At 29.1% G+C, this 24,864-nt stretch overlaps 4 protein-coding genes across 5 annotated transcripts; 2 read left to right on the plus strand and 2 right to left on the minus strand.

Annotated features, from left to right (window-relative positions):
* The first annotated feature begins 865 nt into the window (after positions 1 to 865).
* LOC138938610 (short-chain dehydrogenase/reductase family 16C member 6-like) lies at positions 866 to 4,917 on the plus strand. Of its 2 annotated transcripts, XM_070305725.1 has the most exons (9): positions 866 to 1,103; positions 1,246 to 1,368; positions 2,027 to 2,173; positions 2,696 to 2,850; positions 3,000 to 3,177; positions 3,476 to 3,605; positions 3,737 to 3,863; positions 3,981 to 4,106; positions 4,520 to 4,917. In XM_070305725.1, exons 3-9 carry the CDS (start codon positions 2,033 to 2,035, stop codon positions 4,587 to 4,589), a joined length of 927 nt encoding a protein of 308 aa, XP_070161826.1. In that variant the 5' UTR covers positions 866 to 1,103; positions 1,246 to 1,368; positions 2,027 to 2,032; the 3' UTR covers positions 4,590 to 4,917. The 2 variants fall into 2 exon arrangements, with proteins under 2 accessions (XP_070161826.1, XP_070161827.1); XM_070305726.1 differs by lacking the exon at positions 866 to 1,103 and having other exon boundaries at positions 1,228 to 1,368.
* Positions 4,918 to 5,156: 239 nt separating this feature from the next.
* Positions 5,157 to 7,659, minus strand: LOC138938609 (ketohexokinase). Its single transcript, XM_070305724.1, has 4 exons — positions 7,403 to 7,659; positions 6,216 to 6,540; positions 5,886 to 6,148; positions 5,157 to 5,812 (listed from the first exon to the last, which is right to left on the minus strand). The coding sequence occupies exons 1-4, from the start codon at positions 7,558 to 7,560 to the stop codon at positions 5,365 to 5,367; spliced, it is 1,194 nt and encodes a 397-aa protein (XP_070161825.1). The 5' UTR covers positions 7,561 to 7,659; the 3' UTR covers positions 5,157 to 5,364.
* Positions 7,660 to 8,158: 499 nt separating this feature from the next.
* Positions 8,159 to 15,156, plus strand: Sym (symplekin scaffold protein). The gene is made up of 16 exons (XM_070305723.1): positions 8,159 to 8,566; positions 9,125 to 9,321; positions 9,450 to 9,683; positions 9,764 to 10,050; positions 10,122 to 10,351; positions 10,427 to 10,612; positions 10,705 to 11,150; positions 11,260 to 11,532; positions 11,679 to 11,862; positions 11,954 to 12,195; positions 12,418 to 12,596; positions 12,681 to 12,841; positions 12,934 to 13,069; positions 13,171 to 13,535; positions 13,787 to 13,864; positions 13,983 to 15,156. Exons 1-16 carry the CDS (start codon positions 8,513 to 8,515, stop codon positions 14,067 to 14,069), a joined length of 3,339 nt encoding a protein of 1,112 aa, XP_070161824.1. The 5' UTR covers positions 8,159 to 8,512; the 3' UTR covers positions 14,070 to 15,156.
* Positions 15,157 to 16,061: 905 nt separating this feature from the next.
* Positions 16,062 to 23,058, minus strand: LOC138938605 (probable cytochrome P450 305a1). Its single transcript, XM_070305715.1, has 9 exons — positions 22,921 to 23,058; positions 22,642 to 22,818; positions 19,677 to 19,931; positions 18,596 to 18,836; positions 18,208 to 18,367; positions 18,003 to 18,114; positions 17,240 to 17,420; positions 16,793 to 17,052; positions 16,062 to 16,355 (listed from the first exon to the last, which is right to left on the minus strand). The coding sequence occupies exons 2-9, from the start codon at positions 22,733 to 22,735 to the stop codon at positions 16,177 to 16,179; spliced, it is 1,482 nt and encodes a 493-aa protein (XP_070161816.1). The 5' UTR covers positions 22,736 to 22,818; positions 22,921 to 23,058; the 3' UTR covers positions 16,062 to 16,176.
* Positions 23,059 to 24,864: the final 1,806 nt, after the last annotated feature.

Consider the following 24,864-nt stretch of genomic DNA (forward strand, 5'->3'; position numbering starts at 1 on the left):
CCAAGTCAATGTGATCGATGTTTTTTTACATGAGACTCCCCATTTTTTATTTAGTATTCTTGTAGCTGACATCGAGAGCTTTCCAAAACACTATAATAAAGTATTTTTTTATTATATACTTTTTGAGTTATTTTATATTTTAATCTGACATATTTTGATATAAAAAATTAAATATCTCGTAAAATATTTAGTTTTTGATAATCTTACCGTAATACTTCTATGTACAGAATAATGAGACAAATCAATTAGTATAAAAAAAAATTGTTTTTAAGAAAATTATTTACAATGTATTTTTTTAAACAATTATTTGTTTTTTTGGCATTAATTAATTTGTCTTATTATTCTGTACATAGAAGTATTACGGTAAAATTATCGAAAACTGAATATTTTACGAAACATTTTATTTTTTATATCAAAATATGTCAGATTAAAATATAAAATAACTCAAAAAGTACTTAATGAAAAAATACTTTATTATAGTGTTTTGGAAAGCTCTCGATGTCAGCTACAAGAATACTAAATAAAAAATGGGGGTTTCCATTTAAGATTTTAAAGTTGATTTTCGCATGACCTTCAAATGATTTTCCAAGGTCAAACCAATGGTACCATCTTATGGCCCCCTCGAAACCAAACAACTTTTGTCTGAAACATTTTTCTCTTCCGGGCTTGGTTTTTGAGATATTTGCCTGAGGAGATTAAAATGGGACATCCTGTATATTTTAATTGCTATTTCTTCTAATATACATCTCTATTGTTATTCCCTAAGTAATCTTCTTTAGCAGAAATTCATACGTGACTTATTTGTAATGACAGAACTGTACAAGAGACTTGAGCATCCTATCTTTATAAATATGCAGAAACGTATACGTAACTCATATTCATCACTTTAAGAGTGGAAGCGACTCTCGCGAGAGTGATAGTCCATTTCTGAACATTCGCCAGAGAGTATCGACGAGAGAATTCACCTTCGCTTTTACCTGCGAAGACTAACGCCCAACTTCGATTGAATAAATCAGAAAAAAGAAATAGTTATTTAAATGATAAGTGCACGATAAAGGATAACCTTCAGCTAGCCGATCGATTGTCATGAACACTATAATCAGGTAAATATAGACGAGCTTATCATAATCGTGTTCGTCAGTTCTTAGTTTTGTTCGTGCAAAGAAACACGTTTATATTCTAAACATGCCGTTCATAAAAATTATATTTTTAAAGATCTTGTTTCCTTTTTCCTGTTTCATCTAGCTAGGAAATCCGTTAAACTTTTCGACAACGTTACGTAAATATTTTTTACAAGCGTTTTATGGTAAGCGTAACATTCCCATTCCATTATAATTCCGTTTCACGCCCACATCTTCAAAAGTAACGGTAAGTAAGCTCACGTATTCAAAAAAACGTTTCAAATTAAAATCAGTCTGTTCCAGAAAAAAAAAAAATCTTAATGAACAGTTAGACATCGTAGTCGGCAGTTTTGTTTCAGAAAAAGACGTTTCTAAAATTCGCAAATACCTCTCTATTCTTTAAAATAGAATAAATTATATTATATTATATTATAAAATAAGTTAATTTAAAATATTTTGTTAAATGTTCAATACTTTTGGAGATATACATGATCAAAATTTTGCATTCGATATTTTTGCAAATTATATATTTTTCCAGAAATGTGACATATTTTATAAAATCTTGATCTTTTATACCGGATACGTAAATAAACTATAAATAAAAACTTTAGAAGAAAATTAATAATATTCATCGAGCCAAACAAAAAGTTTTACAAGAATATGTTCAGTTATATTTTATAGAACCTGTAATAATATATTGTACATATCTCTATTTAGAGAGATTTATAAATCACAAAATTAAATATGCCGATAAAACACAAACAGATTTGAAATGTATGTTTTTAAAACATTTTAATATATCGTTCAATGAATTCTCTATAGCAGCTCCTAAAATTTGTATACTTTCAATTAATCATACACCCGGGATACCGGATCTGTATAAAAAAATTATTAATTTTTTACAGCGCACCATGATTATCTTACACAAGATTATATATATCTTGGCAAATATATTACGACTTCTTCTGCAAATTCTTTACTACACCTGTGAGAGTATATATTACAAATTATTTGGATTACAGGAAAAGAGCGTCGCTGGTGAGATTGTTTTGGTACGTACAAAATTTATGATGTAGATGCATTAAAAACTTGCGTAATCAAAGAGAAAAATATCAATTTTAGAAAAAATTAAAATTGACGAAGGACAGTGCGAAAATATTGCAGTGGGAACATTATTGATATATCAATTGACGAACACACAATTAATATTAATTACTAAAAAAAAAATTTCCATGTGCTGTCATTGTTTCATATATATATGTGCAACTGGAAAAAAAAAAAAAATTTTTTTAACCACATTCATTATATTTTGCTACAAAGAGAAAAAGTTTGTTCGGAAAGTGCTGAAACTAAAAAGATAAAAATAATAAATAGTTATTTAAAAAGAAACTCGTACGACTTTGCGCTTCTGATATTAAATTCGATGCATAACTAATAATGAAGCATTCTTAAGAGTTTATGATTTTACATTATACGACACAAAATTGATAAGAGCACAAGAATTTCATTGTGTGTATAATAGTTAGTCCCGTTTCTCTATATATTATATATTATATATTATATTATTGCAATAGATAACAGGCGCAGGTCATGGTATAGGCAAAGAGTTGGCTGTTCAATACGCGCATTTAGGTGCAATAATTGTGTGCATAGATGTGAATCAACAATCAAATGAGAAAGTGGCAAATAAAATCAAAGAAATCGAGAAAAGTCCGGTATATGCGTATCAGTATGTTTTGCTCTCTTATAAAATAGTGTTATTATTTCAAAATTATTTCAACATCAACTTTATATGATCGTCCGATCATGTTTTCAAGGTTATTTAAAGATCAATTTTATATAATCATACGATCAATGCTAACTAATATCTCTCTACAGATGTGATGTATCTGATAAGAAACAAGTTTTCGAAATAGCTAAGAAAATAAAACAGGATATCGGTGATGTCAGTATCTTAATCAATAATGCAGGTATAATGCCTTGCCACAAATTCCTGAATTACACAAGCGATCAGATCAAACGACTCTTTGACATCAATGTACTAGCACATATTTGGGTAAGAATTAAGATTATGATTAAGATTATATTAAATTAGCTTTTTGCTTTTGAAAGAATATTATTTTCGTTTTATGTTTCCGGTTAATATAATTATAGTACTCGGGAATTACATCATAATATAAAAATTAACTCAATAAATTAAATTAAATCTAATTTAATTTAATTTAATTTAATTTAATCAATAAATTAAATTTAACTCAATATCGTTGCTTATATTTGAAAAATTGTGAAAAATATGTATGATGGACACAATATATATTATTCGTCTTCGCGAACTAATATTCAATTGTTTCTAGATGTTAGAAGCATTTCTACCAAGCATGATAGAAAAAAATCATGGTCATATCGTTGCGCTCTCGTCGCTAGCTGGACTCGCAGGAATTCCTTATTTAGTACCTTATTGCGCTACAAAATTTGCAGTCAGGGGTAAACTTTTTTATGATTTCGTGCTTGGACATTACAAGATTTTTTTTTTTTTTTTTTTTTTTTCAATAATTTCATTCGAAATAATTGGCCCAATTTGGAAAACCTTGCTTTCACAAATGTTATTTTTTGAGGTCTTATGGAAACGCTTGAACAGGAGTTACGAATATCTAGCCAGGGAAAATCTTTGATTAAATTCTCTACCATTTATCCTTACATGTCAGATACAGGACTTTGCAAAAAGCCAAAAATAAATAAAATGTAAGTTTAAGACGAAATTCATACAATAAATGAGCACATGCAATTGCAAACGCAGATGTAAAAAGCTCGCTTATTTCTAAATAAATAATTAATATTTCTGTTTCATTTTTCTTTCAGGCTTTCAAGCTTTATGCCGTTAAATACTTCAAAATATGTAGCTGAACAAATAATTAATGCTCAACGGCGAAACCGATGCAATCTGACTATACCATCATTTTGGTTATTATGCATTTTATTCATTAGGTAACTACAATAAAATACGATATTTATAGTGATAAATTTGTAAATTTGTATGTGCAAAATATAATAACAAATAAATAGCATATAAAAACGTAATAGCAAATAATATAATAATATAATAAATATAATAGCAAATAAAAACGTAAATTGTGCAGTATTTAGTATATCACATTTGTCTTAAAATCGACAATCACATCAAATTTTCTATGAGAACAAAAATTTATTTTTATTATGTGTGTGTGTGTATATGTGTGTGTAGTATGTATAACAAAAGATTTATATAATTTATTAAATAAATACAATAAATTAGAACATAATACTACACATTTTGCAATTTTGGATATTATATTTTAAATTATTTTAGATATATATTAAAATATGTAGAGACTGTTTATAATATAACTTAATTTTTTCAGACTTTTGCCCGAAAAGGCACAAAACAATGTAAGAGATTTTCTGGACACTGGTGTTGAACCAGAGAATTAATTAATATGAAAATTGCGCAATTGCACATCAAATTTTCGAAGATTATGAAAAAAATAAAAAAATAAAATAAAATAACAGAAGACATGCGTGATACAACTATATCTATTTTTTGTATATTACTGTATTGTATTTTATTGTATTTTTTATTTTATCATATATCGCATTTATCGTATTTTGTATTTATTTTGTGTTTCTATCTCCTATCTTATTGTTATAATATGTGTGTTATATTCCATTACTTATAAAAAACTTATTAATGTTCATATATAAGATAATAAATATATATAATTATTTTTAAAATACTGATGTAGATATAAATATATAAAATTCCAAGATAAAAAAAGTTGAAATTTATTCTTGCAGTATATACGTGTATAGAAAGAGAGATAATAAAAATATTAAAAATTTTATATCATAAAGAATGAGTAGAAGAATTCGTTTCTGGCTATCTTAGATAGATATGCATAAGCATTAGCATATATGCTATTTATAAAGCATAGCTTTATGGCAAATTATACAAAATATATACATACACTGCAAAATTTACAATACATGGATATATGTATAGCGAATATAAAGCTATGATTGTTGTTTAATTTCAGAATAATGTATTAATAATAAATACAATTATTTGCATACATAAACAGATGCATACATACAAAAAAATTTGTATAAATTTGAATTTTCTACATAAACATATGAAATGCAAATTATATTGTATTTATCTAAATCCACAATAATGTATAATATATGGTATATGAAAACATTTTCTTCACTAATGTATTGGAAAATCGAGTTGCAAGATATGATTAAAAATTTTATCGAGACAATCAAAACCTTTTGAACCAACTTTTGCGCCAGCAATACAGCATGCAAATTTGATAGCCTTGTGTAAAACTATTTCATCAATAAAATTTGTTCGATTACACTCCAAATTTTCTATACAGAGATTCTTTTGTTTAATATTTCGTCTAACTACTATGCTATCATCAATAGTGTTATTCTCAAATTTATTAATATCATTCGCTTCATCGTCTTTATATTTATGCATAAGTTCTATTTTGCTCTTATTTAAATAATATAGGACAGCTGCGTTAAATGTATCACCTGCCCCTAAAGTATCAATCACCTTACGAGGTGGGAAAGCTGGAGATTGTACTATCGTACCACAAGGAGTACGAGCAATTGCACCTTCCTCTGCCCAAGCACAAATAATAGCTCCTCTAGAAAAATATTTATCTCTCAATACTGTAATATTTCATATATAAATTCTAAAAAATAATTTGTGTTTCTTACCTAAGTCTGGCATCTTGGCCAATGGTATGTATTACCTCCTTCATATTGTTAAAACCTTGGTTCTTGGCAAAATCTTTTGCTATAAATGCTACATCAGTATATGATAACAGATCCAATAACCTGGGGCCTGATCTGGGACTTTCTAGTTCCACACTAATCATAATCGGCATACGTTTCTTACCGTGACTATTTGTACCATTTAATGAATTATTATAATTTTCTATACGTTGTATCATAAGCAACATTTCATCTATATTTCTTCCCTAATAACATGAAATGTTAAAATTGTTTCGCTACATAAAAATTTATCGTTTACATTATAAAACATACTTCAAAGTGAACCCAGCTGTATTCTGCTAAATTTAGTTGTTCAAAGTTCTTTACTGTTAATTCTGGTAAATTTTGATTGTGATATACAATTGTACGAGTTCCAGTATTTAAACTCAATATAATTGTTGCGGTAGGACAGCCAATGCCTTCTATCATAGGACAGTGAGAATAGTCAATTTTATATTTACGCAGATCATTTTGCATAAAATTGACATGCTCATCTGCACTTAAACAAGCCAGAAACTCGCATGACTGTCCTAGCAACGATAGTACAGTACAAGTGTTTGATGCATTGCCCCCTCTTTGCCATCTATAGTCAATAGATCTGAAAATTATATTTATAATAAAAAATAAAAATAAAATAATAAGAAATAAAAATAAAATAATAAAAATAATAAGAAATAAAAATATATTTTCAAATCAGAAATTAAAAGACTACGACAGTTTTATGTACGTAAATTACTTTTGTAAATATTGAAAATTAAAAAATTGAAAACTAAAAATATTGAAAATTACAAAAAGTAAAACTTCAATAAAACTTTCTTCGATGAAAATAAATGTTGCTAATTTGTATAGAATAAAAGATAATATTCGAAAATATACTCCCGTCATTAAAAAAAAAAAAAAAAATTCTTGCAGAGTTCAACAAAAAGAACTAATTTATCTCATATATTTATAAATATTGTATAATCATTAAATTTGTCACTGTTATTTCTTTGATGTTCTTATCCCTTTCTTCCAGATAAAAAATCTAAGCAAATTTTTTTGTATTCTATATGAAAAAAAAAAAAAAAAATGATAAAATAATTTTTCTCAGAATTCTTTCCCATTATTATTCTCATTGTCAGTTAGTAATACGCATCGCTCGTTTCTTATAGATATGAAAAAATAATTGAAAAATTACGTTGAAAGGACACGTGCGCATTATATATATTTCATTGAAATTATCTCGCGTAAAATGCTGAAAAACATACCTGTTTAAAAAAAAAAAGTTAAAAAAAAGGAAAAATCATTCGACTGTCATATCGTACGATTGATATGAAACTTATACGCAGTCGTATATCACAGACACAGACACACACGCACACTAAGGTATGACCAATGAAATTTTTGTGCGCTCGCACGGCAAACTCATTTGAATTGGGCGCGAACGAATTTCGTGCGATCACGCAACGATACAAACTAACCTTTGAGTAGAATCCTCCGCAGGAAACTGCTCGCACGTTTGAACGATGTCGAGACAGATACGTCCCACGCATAGGATCTTCAACACATCAGATTCCGTTGGCGTGGAGGACTCGTCGATGATCTTTTCACGAAAGTCAGACTCCTGGCTCGATGTCATGACGACGATTCAATAGCCAAGGTTACGCGTCTCTTTTGACTTGTAATAGTTTGAAGTTTCAGCCACGTGAATAAACGCATCCGATGCGCTGTATAAGATGCGGCCACGTCTCTGAAGTTGGCTGATAAGCGTGCACGAAATTTTTATCAATTTTATTAGGGCCTGTTCGCATGAATTTGCATAAATCGCCGGATTGAAATTTCACCAATCAGGATAAAGGGAACTAAAATTCCCCTTGTCCCGAGTGATCAAATTTCAATCTCAATACGGGCTTAAAGCGTATGCGCAAACAAGTCAACCAATCGCAGATCTGAAATAAAGGAATGCTTGATTACTATATGTTTTATGGCTGCGGTTGGAAAGACGCTAGGAATGCTTCGAAGTGTTGATTGACCAATCGGGATAAAAAGAGTAAAGATTTCTTTATTCTGATTGGTTAATGCAATGCTTCGAAGCATCCTTAGCGTCTTCCTGACCGCACCCAAAGGCTGTCATGATTATCGCGTTGACATATATATGTATGCGTACATAATTGCAAAGTATTGAGATTATATATCGATCGTTTTACATTTAGATTAACTAAGATTTATTCTTTTACCGTATTTTTTTCTCGAACCTAACCTTTTCCCTTTTTTTATCGTCTCTTTAATTTATAATCGTGATGTTCGCGAACGGTGATCAAAATGCCAAGATGGCGACGAGATCGAGCTTTCAGCACATTCGCCCAATACTCGTCGTTTAAAATTACCTTCAAACTTACGATACCGTAACCGGATATTTACATAATATTATACGATTGAGCGAGGAGGGCCCGTTTATTTGTCGTAACGATTAATCGTCACGTCGAACAAACTTATGCGACGCACGTGGGCCGAGAAATTCGTGCCTGCTGGCGCATAATACCGTGTTAAAATTCCGCGATTCATTGCCGCTTGTTTGTATTTAAATAACGATGGATCCACGTTTGCATAGAAGATCCGAGCCGGAAAAGGGATCGGGCGATTTGGTTAGTGGCTAGATTTTATCATCTCAAAATTTCACGTCTCGTTAGCCGCGCCCACAGTCTATCGACGAAACTTTATCGGCGAGATGACAATCTTGCCGTGTCTCCTTCGATGCGTTTCTCGCGTTATGCATTCGCGTAAATGAAAGAAAACGCAAACAGCCGCTTTTGTGCTCTTGTGTTAAAATACATGGCAAATCTCGTGTATAAACATTATGCACAAAATCAAAGATTACACATATATGTCGCATACATATATTTTTGGTTCTGTCACTTGCAAATGTCAATGACAAATTGTTGCTAATATTGCGAATGCATAATTCTCTGTAAAAACAATATTTTAATGATGTAATAGCAATTTTATGGTTTTCTATATTAAAACTAGAGAAGATGGAGAGATGATTATTATTATATCGCTTTAAAATTAGTTTCTTTAAACAGTGTTTAATAGATTATCGCAAAAATAATTTATAGTAATTGTGTATGGGATTATTTTTTTCTTCTATGTTGAAACAAACCGATATATAATTTTTAGATTTATTTTATTGTATTGTTATGCAGATTGTTGAATGGATAAATGAGGCTTCTATGAACCCCTCTGAAGAAGTTAAGGTCGCAAATATATGTAAAATACAGGAATTTTTGTTGAATAAAGAACCACATTTGTTAGAGCTTTACTTGGACGATGTTCTTCAATTTTCGATAAATAGAAGCGCTGAAGTCAGGAAAACTATTACAGGATTTATCGAAGAAGCTGGGTTATTATCATTAAATTTATCTATTATCTATTATCATGCACAATATTTATAAGAAATATTTATGTGATATATAATATATCTTAATTAATCTTTTTTTTCTTTTCTTTTTTCTTTTTTTTTTTTTTTAGAATAAAACAACCAGAGGTAATCCCTCGTATAGTTCAAATACTTCTTACATTAGCATCGGATGAAACATCAGCTGTGGCTAAACGTGCACTTAGAGCCAGTGGTAGAATTCTTAGAGCTGCTCTCAAATGGATTGCTAGCGCTACTGTCGTTACACCAGAAATGGAGTTGGCATGGACTCAACTAAGTGCCCTCAAAGTTCAAATCATAAATATGATTGACAGTGATAACGATGGGTGAGTAAAATAATAAAAAATAATTATGAAAGTAATTTTCATCATTAGATCTAATATTGTTAAAATGTTTTAAATTTCAGAATAAGAACACAAGCTGTAAAATTCCTTGAAGGTGTAATTCTAATACAGACATATCCAGATCCTGACAATCCAAAGAAACTGGATGACTTTTCTCTTGAAGATATTCCGCTAACACTGAAAATAGCTCGTAGACGAAAATTAGAAGAAGAAGCAAATCATGTTATGGATTTGTTGATTAAGTTTCATGGATCTCCACATGTTAGTAGCGTCAATTTAATGACATGCATGGGATCATTGGCGTTAATTGCTAAAATGAGACCACAGTTTATGCCAAATGTAATTCAAGGTATGCACCTATATATATCAATGCTAATTTTTAAAACTTTTCTGCATAAAATTTAATTATGTAATGGACAGCTTTACAGAGGTTGCAACATGATCTTCCACCAACACTATCTGATTCTCAAGTAACTAGTGTACAAAAACAATTAAAACTTACACTTCTTGGATTAATAAAACATCCTGCTAGTGTAGAATATGCTTCAACCATAGCTAAACAATTAGCTCAACTTGGAGCAAAAGAGCAGGAAATTATTAAGGCCTATCCAAAGCCAGAAGATATTCGTCGAATAAAAAAGCGTCAACAGGTATATGAGATCATATTTAAGAGACATTTTTTTATTGTATTTGTATAATTTTTAAAGAATTTTTATTACATGTAGGAAGTAGCAGCTGCTAGTGCTGCAAAACGAGCAAAAATTGATGTGGCTCTAATATCCGAGGAAGTAGAAGCGGCCTCAAGTCTTCTTCCTTCATTTAAATTACCAGAATTGATTGAACTTTCTGAAAGTTTTATTGCTGAAAGACTCAGTGTAGAGATTGCAACAGATTTAGTGATGGACAGTATGGTATGTATTACGAATTATATGTTAATTAATATTTATGTAAAGTTTAAGCTATTAAAATGTATTTTATTCAATTGAATGGCTGCATTCAACAGGCATGGGTACCGGATACTATGACAACAATTTTCCAAAGGGAATATCAACCTACTGCAACTACTGATATTAATATACAACGTCAAACAATCGCCAAACTGTTAGCGGCGCAAATCAAACAAACTAAAGCAAAAAAGCACAAAAAAGATACCAAGGAGGAAGATGCTGTAATGGAAGATTTAATTAAGAATCCCACTATTAGCGTAGCTGAGGCAAAGCGTGAACGTAAACGCGAAAAAGATCGCGAAAAGGAGAAAGAAGCGAAAGCATCATTGGAGGCTCATGAAAAATCTCTTGCAAAAGCTAGAAATCGTTTGAAGGCATTAAAATTAACTGAAGTGACAAAGCCACTTTCAAAGGAAACTAAAGAGCGAATGTTATCGATGGCAGTCAATCGAATATTACTTTCAGAAAAGACTGCAGTTCTCGGTGGCGTAGCTGCTATAAGGTAATAACAGAATATAAATTTGGATAATGATAAACACACAGATTCTCATGTATAATAGAAATATTGTTCATCTTTATAATAATTCATTTGTTTCTGCTGTATGTTACAGATCTAAAATTCTGACTACTCTGGCAGCTACTTTTAATCCTTATATTAAGGAAGCTGTACTGCGATATATTACCGATGATATGCGAAATCGATTAGATCTAGCACTAGGTTGGCTGTATGAAGAGTATGCATTGTTGCAAGGATTTCAGAGGCGAACTACATTGTGTACAAAACCACAGGAAGCTCCACATCAAGCATATAACTTTTTATTATGCACCTTAGTGTCAGCTATCGATTTAGTTCAGGGTAAAGATCGCGATACATTGTTATCCAGGTAATATTAAATTTTATCTCATCTATATATATAACAGTGTGAGAATGTATGGGAAAAAAAGAGAAATGTATATATACTAGTATCTATATTAATTTCTAATTCGCAAACTATATATATATATATATATATATTTTTTTTTACGAAAGATTATATCTGGAGGCACCACTAATAACTGAAGATGCTGTAGAGGCCTTAAAAATGGTATCATCTGATGAAATTAGAGGTCTTGCACCATTGCAGCTTCTGAAAGAAATGGTAGTGCGTAGACCAACAAAACAACTGGTATTTTTAAATGTCTTATTATGCCATACCGGACATGAAAACAATACAGTAAGATTTTCAATCGTTTTATATGACACATGTATATATAATATGTATAAAAAAAGTATTAAATCACATAAAACATATATTATATAAATAGATACGGGAGGCTGCGATACAATTAGTCTGTCAGTTGTACAGCAGGCCAGAATTAAGTAAATTGATTGAGGAATATGCAGTTCTATATCTAGGCTTTTTACGCCTTCATAATCCACCTGAAATTGTTTTTGGGCAAGACAGAGGGAGACCGCAAATTGAGAGCCAATGGACTGAATCAACTACACGTGCTTGTTTAGGTTTATATCTTGCTCTTCTTAGTGAACATCAAGATCTTATTCACGAGTGAGTGCAATTAAAGCATATTTTATATCATTATTAAATGCATACACACATATATATATATATATATATATATATATATGAAAGATATATGCTATATGTGTACATATATATATATATATATATATATATATATATATATATATATGTATGGGATATATTTTTATTAAAAAAAACGAATATGAATATAGATGTATATTCTCATAATTATATGTTTAATCATAGGTTAGCGAGAGTGTATACATCAATGGCAGCAGATGTGAAACGTATTGTATTAAGATTAGTGGAAGGGCCAGTAAGATCTTTAGGTATGGGTAGCCCACAACTGCTTGCACTTGTTGAAAATTGTCCAAAAGGATCCGAAACTTTAGTCACAAGGATTATACATATTCTTACAGAGAAATGTATGTTATCACTGTACTTATAGATAAAATATATTTGTTAGATTTTTTCATTTGTATTTTACATAATGTTGTTTGTATGTGTAGCTGCTCCAAGTACAGAGTTAGTAGCCAGGGTACGAGAGTTATATCAGACTAGAGTCTCCGATGTCAGATTTTTAATACCTGTCCTAAATGGACTCACAAAAAAAGAAGTGATTGCTGCACTTCCAAAATTGATAAAATTAAATCCTATTGTCGTAAAAGAAGTAAATAATTTCTTTTAAGTATTTTTCATCTACTATCTCTTAAGCATAATTTTAAAAAGTATCACTAATGAATATATCTGTATTTTTTTAAGGTATTTAATAGATTACTTGGAACACATAACAATGATAGTGGTGTACCTCATACATCGCCTATTACACCTGCAGAATTATTAATAGCTTTACATAATATAGATTCAAGCAAGGCTGAATTAAAAACTGTTATCAAAGGTAAATCATTCTATGCATTTGTTTATTTAAGAGGATATTATATTTAGGGCAAAATTGTACCTATATATAAACTTTATAAATATATCTTCTCTTGTTTACAGCAACTTCGCTTTGCTTTGCTGAAAAACAAGCGTATACGCAGGAAACGGTCGCGGTTGTAATGCAACATCTTATGGAAATGACACCTCTGCCAACACTACTGATGCGCACAGTTATACAGAGTTTGGCCCTTTATCCCAGGCTAAGCGGATTTGTCATGAACATACTTCAGCGTCTGATTCTGAAGCAAGTGTGGAAGCAGCCAAAAGTATGGGAGGGCTTTGTCAAATGTTGCGAACGCACACAACCGCAAAGTTTTGCCGTTATTCTGCAATTACCGCCGGCACAATTGGCAGAGGCGCTCCGAATGGCCAGTAATTTACGTGCTCCTTTGCTAGCCCATGTTGAAGCTTTTGCCGAGAATCAGGTAATTTTCTTAGCATATTTTTACCACACATTCAATATTAAACATAACTAAATTTATTGTATGAATAAATATAATTAAAATAAAATTGCAAACTCTAAATATGATGTTAAATATAATAATAAGCAAAGCTTTAGTGTAAATAATATTAATATTCTATGTATGTTTTATATATGTTTCATATTAATTCGGGAATTTAATAAAGAAAAAGAAGAAGAATATTCTATCAAAATACAATATTAATATTTTTCCAGAAAGCACACATTCCACAATCGATAATGGATGTCATACAGGGTAAAGTGCTCTGTGACATGCACGATGAGTTTGATATTGTGAGTAAAGATGCCTGTATATAAAGGAACAATTTTTTAAGCCCTCTCTTTATAATATAATTCTTTAAAATAAACACTGGCGAGACCCAAAAATATCTCCTCCATCAATTTCTTTCAGGCACCACCTGATGATTATTCGAATGATCAAAAACCAGATACAATGGAAATTGATCTTTCGGAACCAGCTCCTCCCGGTTTAGATTAGCATAAAGTCATTTCAATATTAGGATCAGAAGTATCATCTACCGAATATCCTAATATTTAACAAATCTGCACTGTAATCCATACAGTAAATTATTTTTTATTTTATTTTTTTGCATTGCTGTAAGCTACGTGTAAGACAGCTACATACTGTATTGACAATGATCCCTATTTATAGGCCCATTTGGCATTGAGTATAGTTTTGAGTTTGAAATTTTATTCAATTAACATTTTGCAGTAAATGTGCGACTGTAAAATCGCAAAGATAAAAGATAAAACATAAGATCTAGATAGCAGCAATTTAAGTGATTATTAATATTCTTTTTGTATGATTTTAATTTGATATTATATATATCGTTTTGATTTTATAAATCACTGTTATCTATATATTCACTTAAAATTTTTTATAATATGACAGCATATGGATACTATCTGACTTTTCTCATATATAAATTATGCTATTGATAATCTCCGATATATTTGAAAAAAATATCAATTTTCTTAAAATCTCTAGAAACTTTTTTATATTTATGATTAATGTTTTGATTTGCATTACACTATAATTTTTATATATATACAGAGAAAGAAATATCAGTGTTGTAAGTTAGCTAAAATATAATATATCTATCAAATATATTTCATATAAAATATACAAAAAATATACATACTTTAGAGAATAAGAAATTAGATTAGTTAAATCTTTAATTATTTGACGCGACAGAAATTTTATCTTATAGATTTTTAGTTTTCTAAAACTAGAAGCTCGTGACACACACACGCACACACACATTTCTCGATTAATTGCTTGCTCACTCGCATGACGTCGCAACGTAAACAGCCATTTTACAGTAATATAAATCCGTTTGAAAATTACTCTTGCATCGCGATTATTACAAAAATAATATTTCATTGGAATAGAGAAAAATATAATACCATAGTTCATATTATAGTTTGGTACAATTGATTTGTTATATATTACTATGTTGCTTGTGCATAAGAATTAAATTAATCGCGAATTAGTTTCAAAAGATTGCACATATATGTATATATGTATGTTAGAAATTATATAATACTTGTGTCCTCTAAAAAATTTAATATACATAAAACATAAATGAATTTAATCATGGAATTTAACATCAGAATCATATAAAAATAATTTAAGTAATCAATTTTTTTCATGATAGCGTATATAATTTACATTGTGTGTAAAAAATAATAAAATATTTTTTATTATATAAAAAGATTCTCATATCTGTTGCATGTCTGTGCATCTATTATATTTTTTATCTTAAGGAATAAATAAATATAAAACATTATTATACATACAAAACAGTTTTAAATAAATGTTTAAAAAAATATTGGTAAAAAAAATTGGAAATTTCTTGCTGTGAGAAACAATGTCTAGTAAGAATCTCAAGAATAATAATAATAATCTTAAAAAGTGAAATTCTGCTATTATTCCCTGGAAATACTTAATTGAATTTTTCATTTGCACATGTACATTAGGTATAAGACATTTTTATGTATAGGATATTGTATACTTATGTGTAACATCGACTCCAATGTCTCCAAAAAATCAACATGAAAAGCCTTTTTTTGGAAGAATCCTAAAAATAGAAAAAAATTTATTAGTGTATTAAATATTTTTATTATATCTCATATACATTTAAAACAAGAGCTGAAGTACCTGCGAATACGAAGATATAATATCCGCGAATGAGCGAGCAGAAGACAAACAAGAAAAACACGAGCGAAATGTTTATGTGTAACAGTTCTAAACAGTTTTTTTATCGGTCGCATCGAAGGAAGGGTAAGTTTATTATCTCTTGCGACCTAATAGACTTTATATTTGAGGGTATTGACACAACAGATTACACCTGATATTTCTATCTTTTTATAACATACTATAAATTCTTTATAAGCTTATAGAGAGAGATATTTGAAAAAAGTCAATGTATCAAAGTTTCTGATAAAATTCATATTTAATATGTCATCTACAACCATTTTTATACTTATTAAATAACATAAAATTTATTTGAAACAGATTCCTTCAAGTAGAATGCATAATTAATATTTATAATACAAATCATTCATATTATATATTTATCATATTATCGTGGAACAACTAATATTTGATAAGGCTTTGGTACGTTTATCAATCCATTGATAATTTCTATTTTGATAGATTTTTCACCTGGTACTGGAAGTAAACAATACTTTTGCATTACGCCGACAAACAATACGAACAAAGCGCTTTTCGCCAATGCTTCACCGGGACATCTTCTTTTCCCTAACACAAAAAAGAGAATTTTTAGAATATATTGGTCGAAATAATTGCTGCACTAGGATATCAATCATGTAACTTTTTCCCTAAGGCGAAACCGTGAAAAGTAAAAAATTTTGCCATTAATTTCAACGATAATATTTTTCACTTTTCACGTTACTGCTCTAGGGATGAAATTACGAAATAATCGATACTTAGATTTCAATTTAATCATAATTATAATACAGTGTAATTATTCATCATGCAAACGATTTCGCACGTACATTAATTAAGAGAATACTATTTCTTTTCAAAGGAAAAAACATTCAGGATCTTCTCTTGTTCTATTAAACAATCGGAAAACAAGATAGAACTCATAATTACATAATTATAGTTAACAAATCTTGTAAAATATGTTGCAATATTTAATTTTTCCCTATAACTATTATTTCTCTATCATTTACCTTTTCCGAATAGTATTACATTTTGATCTATTCGATAAGCGCCCTGCTTATCCAAATGCCTTTCTGGCTTGAATAAAGTCGGATTAGGAAATAATTCTGGATTCATATTGTTATCAAATACATTCATTAAAACGGTAACATTCTTTGGTATCGCATAACCTCCAAGTGTCGTATCATCGAGAACACGGCGTGGGCCAATTATAGGTGTAACGAGCCATATACGTTGACTTTCGGCAAGTACAGCCTCCGTAAAAGGCATTCTGTAATTTGAAATTAAATGAATAATTTATAATGAATAATTCAAAATTAAATGGACTTTTTCAAGAGTTGAGTAATAAAAAATATACGAGAAAAATAAGATCCAAAAATATTTTGAAATAATAATTAAAATTTGTGTGTTCGACGCTTATATAAAAATATATTAAAAGTTTTGTCACACATTATTACTTTACTCTATCCTCCAAAGTAGGAAGTCTATTGGGGCCGATTACGGCATCGATCTCCTCGTGCAATTTACGTTGCACGTCCTGATGATTGGCTATTTGCAAAAAGAGAAAATCTAATGTTGCCGTCGTAGTCTTTGCTCCAGCGATGAAAAAATCTAACAACGTTGCAATGAGATTGTCATCTTAAAAGAAAATATAAGAGATCGTATGTTAAAAAAAAATAATATGGGATATTTATCTTCTTGATAATATAAAATATAGTATAAGAGATTTATTTTATCGGATAAAAGTAAAGCATATATAATGATTTCAAGATCTTTCGCTATCTGATAGCCTTTCAAAAATAAAATCTGAGTGCAGAAAGCATTAGTAAAATCTTTTATCGATAGAAAATCGTAATCATAGCTCGATTTGCAAACACTTATCAAGCTTATAGAGAGAGAAACATAGCAATCAATATAGTAGTATATTATGAAGAAAAATATTAGAATAAGATCTCTCTAAGTTGTTCTTAATTTCTCGCATTTAAGTCGCAAAATAATACAATCACAGAGCAGTAAAAGCAATATAAGCTCGCGTATTTCAATGGCATAAAATCGTAAAATTAAAATAGGACTATATCGAAAAATAAACTTAAATAAATTAAGAATTTATATGATGCAACAATATATTTAAAGTTTTTTTACAATAAATATTAAAGAAAAATAGGGTTGTTGCATTACTCTCTGAAAGTCATTAATTACAATAAGCAATTAGACTCATACCTGAAAACACAGAATTCTTGTCTTGTTGTGTGAACATCATGTGGAGAAACGCGTCGATAAAATCTTTTTCTTTTCCTTGGACATATTGTTGTTTGTGTTCATTAATAGTTTCCTGTATGTTCGAAAGAATTGCAATGCATAAGTCGTATATATTTTGTAAACTGAAACAAACATGCTAAAATTGAGAGCCATTAAAATTGCGTACCATTAATAATTTCTTAAGTTCGGTGTTTAATGCGACAAGGGTTTTATATCCCGAAATATCAGGAGCGAGAAAACGTAGCCAAGGAAAAGTGGACAAAATTCCACCAGTTACATCAAAAATTTGTGACCGACGACTCATCAAGTCTAAAAATTTCCGTAATCTGCAAGCACCTTTGTGAGTTTTCTAACACAACTCTCTTGCTTTTATATATGATCGTGCAAAAATAAAGTATATTACTAAATTAACGAAAGAGAAGTAGTAAAGAACAGAAAACAGAGAATAAAGAGTCGATTATACTTTTGAATTCAAACTTTCTGGAAATAAATTTGCGATAATAACTAAACGAAAAACGTCTCGAGGAACATCGTTCTGACAACGCTACATGTACCTTGACTGATCTTCAGAAAGTTTCATTCCTGTTGTTAGAGCCCAAAGAACGTTTATTACAGTTGGTGCAATTATGATTTGTATATTTTGCACGCCACCGTCTTTCAGTTTCTCCAGGATAAGTGTCAGCTCATCCAAAAGAAGCTGCATCATTTCTTGTTTAGCGAAAACAATATTCTTTAGAGTGCGTACCGACCAAGAGCGTAGTTCTTTCCAATCTTGACCATCATTCATTGTGATCCCTAATCTCAGTGATTTTAATTAATCGATAGCCTTCATCATCATAATTTTTTCAACTTAAGCAATTAACAATTTCCGGATATAATCGGATTTATTCGTTTAAAAATTTAAAAGATTTCTCATTTTCAGAGAACATCATATATCACCGAGAATTGAATTGTTTTATCTTTAAATAAAAACTTATCTATATATTATCTCAAATATTTGGGCAAGTATAAAACTGACTGATAAGATGAGCTAGAAGCATAGATATCCGTGCCTTGGCTCTTATCTGCCAAACTAAAAAATATCATACATTATGTTTTAGATGACTTTGTAAAATTTTAAAAATAGGTCAAATAAAAACTAATCTATATATTTATATATATCTAAAATACTTGAACAATCAAGTGGAAAATTGGCAGATAAGAGCCAGAGGCGCAGATATCTGCGCCTTGGATCTTTTTTTTTAATATTCTACTTGATTTTTCTTACCTTAAACCTCCCGATAGCAAAAGTAGTCATTTTGACGTTATTTTGACATCAAATTAGGTCAAAATGACGTCAAAAAGACTACTTTTGCTACCTGGGCTATTGTTGCTATTATCAAATATTTGGGAAGATAAAAGATATAAATATAGATGTTAAAAACTAGTAGCTAATGAGAACGCATATGTATGAATAATTTAGCTAATAGTTTAAAAAAGAAAGAAACTTCATTTTAATTCAAAAATTAAAATAGCAAAGTAATTATCTCTATAATAAAATTGTACATATAAGTTTTTATAATTTATATTATGAAAAAATAAATTTTTGTTAAAATTCTAAATTTTAATATAGCGTGCTTCAAACAAATTCGTTACCTCTTTTCATTCCCATGTTTCGTATCTTTATAAATTCATTCCAAGGACGTCCGTCGTACTCTTTTTTGCTAAGTATTTCCTGTATAAGTTCATAGTTCGAAACAAAAATCGTGTCGCTGGTGCCTAATCGTAAACTGATGATATCGCTATTATATTGCTTGCTGAGTTCTAGAAAGGCAAAATGTAATCCGCCAAGTCTTTTTGACAATTTTTGAAAATAATATGTGTTCCCAACAATTGGCCATGGAAAAGGACCTAAAAATTTTTGATATGAGAAGTAGGCATTAAAATTATCATTGCGCAATGAAAATGTCTCTTCTTTAATGCTTAATATCATTCTTGTTTTAGAAATAATTTTAAATCAATATTCGTTTTAGATATTTAATTTACGGAAGTATTTGATATTCTCAAGCTTTACGCGGAATTAAATGATAATGATTTGTAGAAAAATTAAATTTTTAACGAGTATTATTTGCATAATATAATCGGTTAATATTTTGTTGGCGTTGCTAAATTATGCTGGACTTCCGTATTGCAAAATTATTTTTTTCAAATTTATCATATCGCAATTAAATTCGTAGAATCTTGAATCACACACAAACAAACAAACAAACACACACACACACACACTCTCTCTCTCTCTGCTTAATCACAATATCATATTACTGCATTTCAGCTCTTTTCTTAAATAAAATATTCTTATTTTTTAATTCTTAAGGTTATCTGTTTAAATCAATATAAATATATTTATCTATTTGCCATATAACAAGCTCGCAATTTTACACTTATGTAAGCTTTTAGTTAAAGTACTGACGCAAGAAATGATTCCTTATATAATAATAAATATAAATAAATATATAATAGATATATAACGATAATGTACATAGATAGATAATATATAACGATAATAAATAATATTAAATTATTAAGAAAGTAAAATATTTGTTTCATAATAAATATAATATTATGAAACAAATGTTTTACTTTATGAACAAAGATATGTTGTTGAGATCGATATGATTTAAAAATTAAAAAAAAATGTGTATCCGATGAAAATGCAATCAATAAAATGAATCCTATTTTTATGGTTCTTTCTTTTTCACTTTTTCACTCTTTTAATAGAATTATATATTATAATATAAAAATTACGTTTATTACATTTATATTATGTTTATTATACAAAGATTTATGTTTATTACTTTCTTTCTCTTCCTATAAGATTATATATTAAACAAAGATTATGCTTTCTTTATATTATAGACGTTATATTCTCCAAATATAAATACATACCGTAACATTAGCGTATATAAATAAATTGTAACATGTATTTGTTAAATTATAATATACATATTTTTTACGTCTATATGTTTTTTTTATTCGTGCTACGCGTCCTTATAGTTTTTGTTCTGCTTCCAAATATTTAGAAATAATTAAAAACAATAAAAAAACAATTTATAGATGATTATTTGGAAACGGAACATTAACAGAATAAACAATACGAGTAATATAAAAAATATACGTTATAAAAAAATCATTTATGAATGACTACTTGAAAAAAAAAGCAAATTAACTAGTGACTTTTTTAAAATTTTATAGCCTTTTCGAATGGACGGATTTTGATCCATCTCGGATCAATTAATTATTATTTTATTATGAATTCAAGTTTTTTATTGACAGAGATGATGCAATGATGTTATTGATCAAACTTGGATTGATCAAAAGTCATTAAATCGAAAACATTATTAATAATTGCGTAGTTTAACAGATCGATTTAATTTACAGATATTTACATTAAATTGCTAGTTTGATAAGACGAGCAATATCACTTTAATTTTATAGCCTAAAGCTTGAGAATCAAGTGCGTAAAATGTATAAAATGCTCAAATTTATGCAATAATTTGCTCAAATTTTATAGACATGTAAAAAGTAATGCTTTGTTTGTTAAAAGGAATAAATGTTTAATAACCAGCGCAAAAAAATACGCATTTTGTATAAATTGCAATAAAATATATATGATGTTGCGCGTCAGTTTTTCCATCAGAATAGTTACTAAATACAGAATGGGCTAGAATTCGTGGTACAAACAAGAAGCAGATGATTCTACGTCTGAAAATAAATCGAAATGATTGAAGAATTTTTCTTCAATTAAAGCTCCGTTTTCGAAAAGAATAAGTTAAAAAAATCTGTCCAATATGCGCACACACTTGACCAAAATTAATAATAATTTAATGAATAAAAGAAACGAAAATAAAAGAAAACATAACAATGGTATGCAATAAAACCGAATTCGTCGAATTTAAGTTAAGTACGCGTACTCGACAGATTTTCGAATCCATTTTTCTCGAAAACAAAGCTTTAATTGATAAAGATCAATCATTTCGATTTATTTTGAAGCATAGATTCATCTCCTTCTTGCTTCAATTCTAGCCAACTGTTTATGTATTATTTTCAATAACTTTCTAAAAAATATATTTATTTATTATTTCACAAATCCATTCAATCTTCTCTCTTGTAATAATATGTTATCATTTAACATTTTATTTTGATGTTACCTTCATGCGCATGTATAAATGTCGGCAATCGTAATATTAAATAAATAATTAAATTTTTTAAAATGTATGCGGCTTATTGTTGCCTTTATTAATTAAATAAGAAGAAAACTTTTTTTCTCCGTTTTAAATTCTATTTTATTTAAATTCTTATTAATTTATTTCAATTCTATCTCGTTTAAATTCTATTTTATGATTAAAGAGAGAGAATAAGATTTTGTATTGTATACGAAAAATTAAATAACTAAGAATATTGAGGGATGTAAATATTTCATTTATAATTAGACATTTAATCTGTATAAAGAATATGTTATAATCTATTAAAATATAATTCCAATAAAATAGAAATATAACAGCATCTACTGTTCTTTCTGTACATCTCTTAGAGGCGCAAAAGGGGAGCAAGAATAATTTACCTGGTGGATAATTTGGTAGATAATTCGATCTCTGTCGCAATACGACGATCATAACTAAAAGAGTTAAAATCACTGCAGTCAACATTATTATCATTGTGCCTTGTTGTTATATTTTTCTCTTTTCATTCCCGGAATCGCCACTCGTTCCTCAGAATAGATCGTCGTGTTCTGCCTCTTCTAATCGGATAGACGAATTTTAATAAGATTACTGGGCTTAAGATTGACTTTCTTTAATCGATCGCGCTTGCATGCTTTATTAAGACTGAGAATTTATCGTACAATCGTCCTGCTTATGAAATCGTGTTACTTGAAAAAAATTATCTTGATTCGGTCCAATTTTATGATTATAACTCAATATATATATATTCGGCATTATTTAAACGCGCCCGAATAAGAGATCTACTTGTACGGATATGGACCAATTGGCTAGACTGTCGGGTTGTCGGATTACAACCAGATATATCCGACAGTTACGGCTCCTGAGTAGTCACCGTCAAACTTCGAGTTGACGGTGGCGACATAGGAATAAAGATGCTGCGGTAGGAATAAGAACCCTGTTCAACGACTTATCATATAAGTTAACTAGAGTATTGTGCTATTATTATCTATACTAATTGATTTGTCTCATTATTCTGTACATAAAAGTATTACGGTAAGATTATGGAAAACTGAATATTTTACGAAATATTTTATTTTTTATATCAAAATATGTCAGATTAAAATATAAAATATCTCAAAAAGTACTTAATGAAAAAATACTTTATTATAGTGTTTTGGAAAGCTCTCGATGTCAGCTACAAGAATACTAAATAAAAAATGGGAGTTTCTATTTAAGATTTTAAAGTTGACCTTCGCATGACCTTCAAATGATTTTCCAAGGTCAAACCAATGGTACCATCTTATGGCCCCCTCGAAACCAAACAACTTTCGTCTGAAACATTTTTCTCTTCCGGGCTTGGTTTTTGAGATATTTGCCTGAGGAGATTAAAATGGGACACCCTGTATATATATATATATATATATACTATATATATATATTTAAGTTCTTTTCAGCCAAAGATTAATGTCTGACTAACTCGAGCTTTAGTAAAACTTGAATAAAGATCGAAATCAATCATTATATCAGATGAAAAATTAATATAAATTATAAATATTTAACGATTTCAATTAAATAAAATATTGTATATATCAATTTTTTATTTAATTGAAATCGTTTAATTTTATGAAATTTTGTAAGTAAATTATTATAAAGAAAGTCTATAAAATTACGATGCGATATAATAATATTAATCCGACTAGTGCGTAAATTAAAAAATAATAAGCGGCAGCTTATGATTTATATTGTTACATTCTACTGTTTGTTTATTTTGCATTTTTTTTTTACACATTTTATTTTTTATCCGCTCTTAAATAAATGTTTTAATATATATCTATGTTAAATGCAATCAAGCGTAATTAAATTAAATAAAACTAAATTACCGGCGGATTTCGGCTTTTCTTACGATTTTATCGTAATAAATTGACAGAAATGACACATATCTTATTCGATATCAAATGCATTTTTCTATCATAATGTTCAGCCAACATCAAAATGATTAACATATCTTTTGGCTAATAAATGAATTTATTTCCATCTGAAAATCGAAAATAATAATAATAGTTACTAACCGTTAGGCTGTGTTCCGATTCTCCACCCAGATGCATAGTATATGGTATGTGACATATACTATAATATCGGATGCAGCCGGATGGAAAATCGGAACACAGTATTAAATATATCCGACATCATATAATATATATAGGGTGTCCCCAATTTAAGTGGCAAAACTTCAAGAGCGTGTAGGGGACCGAAAAATTAAGACAAGAAGTCCTTTAGAGGTTTGCTCGTTTTTGCTCCATTTTAGAGAAACACTTGAGTGTTTACATATGTAAAGAACCTTGAAGCAGAAAGTTTATTCGGTGCCAATCGACTCAAGAGAGCAACTGACAATGTGAGATTGAATTTTTGCAATTTTCTCTAAAATGGAGCAAAAAACGAGCAAACCTCTAAAAAAACTTTCTGTCTTAGCTTTTCGGTCCCCTACACGCTCCTGAAGTTTTGCCATTTAAATTGGGGACACTCTGCATATATACACAGGATGTCCCCAATTATATACAATATATATATTGTGTGTATATATATATATATATATATATATATATATATATATATATATGATATAT

Source organism: Polyergus mexicanus, unplaced genomic scaffold (genome assembly GCF_030449975.1).
Source record: "Polyergus mexicanus isolate NDT 795.1 unplaced genomic scaffold, iyPolMexi1.0 SCAF_13, whole genome shotgun sequence".
Classification (NCBI taxonomy): domain Eukaryota; kingdom Metazoa; phylum Arthropoda; class Insecta; order Hymenoptera; family Formicidae; genus Polyergus; species Polyergus mexicanus.

Excerpts from the sequence above, each read along its gene's own strand:
- LOC138938605 (XM_070305715.1), bottom strand. The coding sequence starts at position 22,735 with ATGATAATAATGTTGACTGCAGTGATTTTAACTCTTTTAGTTATGATC. Across the intron at positions 19,932-22,641 it reads TCTACCAAATTATCCACCAG|GTCCTTTTCCATGGCCAATT; the intron begins GTAAATTATTCT and ends AAAAATTTTTAG. Across the intron at positions 18,837-19,676 it reads AAACATGGGAATGAAAAGAG|GGATCACAATGAATGATGGT; the intron begins GTAACGAATTTG and ends CACTGAGATTAG.
- LOC138938610 (XM_070305725.1), top strand. The coding sequence starts at position 2,033 with ATGATTATCTTACACAAGATTATATATATCTTGGCAAATATATTACGA. Across the intron at positions 3,178-3,475 it reads ATGTACTAGCACATATTTGG|ATGTTAGAAGCATTTCTACC; the intron begins GTAAGAATTAAG and ends AATTGTTTCTAG. Across the intron at positions 3,606-3,736 it reads TACAAAATTTGCAGTCAGGG|GTCTTATGGAAACGCTTGAA; the intron begins GTAAACTTTTTT and ends TTATTTTTTGAG.
- LOC138938609 (XM_070305724.1), bottom strand. The coding sequence starts at position 7,560 with ATGACATCGAGCCAGGAGTCTGACTTTCGTGAAAAGATCATCGACGAG. Across the intron at positions 6,541-7,402 it reads GCGGAGGATTCTACTCAAAG|ATCTATTGACTATAGATGGC; the intron begins GTTAGTTTGTAT and ends TATAATTTTCAG. Across the intron at positions 5,813-5,885 it reads GGCCAAGATGCCAGACTTAG|AGGAGCTATTATTTGTGCTT; the intron begins GTAAGAAACACA and ends ATATTTTTCTAG.
- Sym (XM_070305723.1), top strand. The coding sequence starts at position 8,513 with ATGGATCCACGTTTGCATAGAAGATCCGAGCCGGAAAAGGGATCGGGC. Across the intron at positions 9,684-9,763 it reads ATTGACAGTGATAACGATGG|AATAAGAACACAAGCTGTAA; the intron begins GTGAGTAAAATA and ends TTTAAATTTCAG. Across the intron at positions 13,865-13,982 it reads TGCACGATGAGTTTGATATT|GCACCACCTGATGATTATTC; the intron begins GTGAGTAAAGAT and ends AATTTCTTTCAG.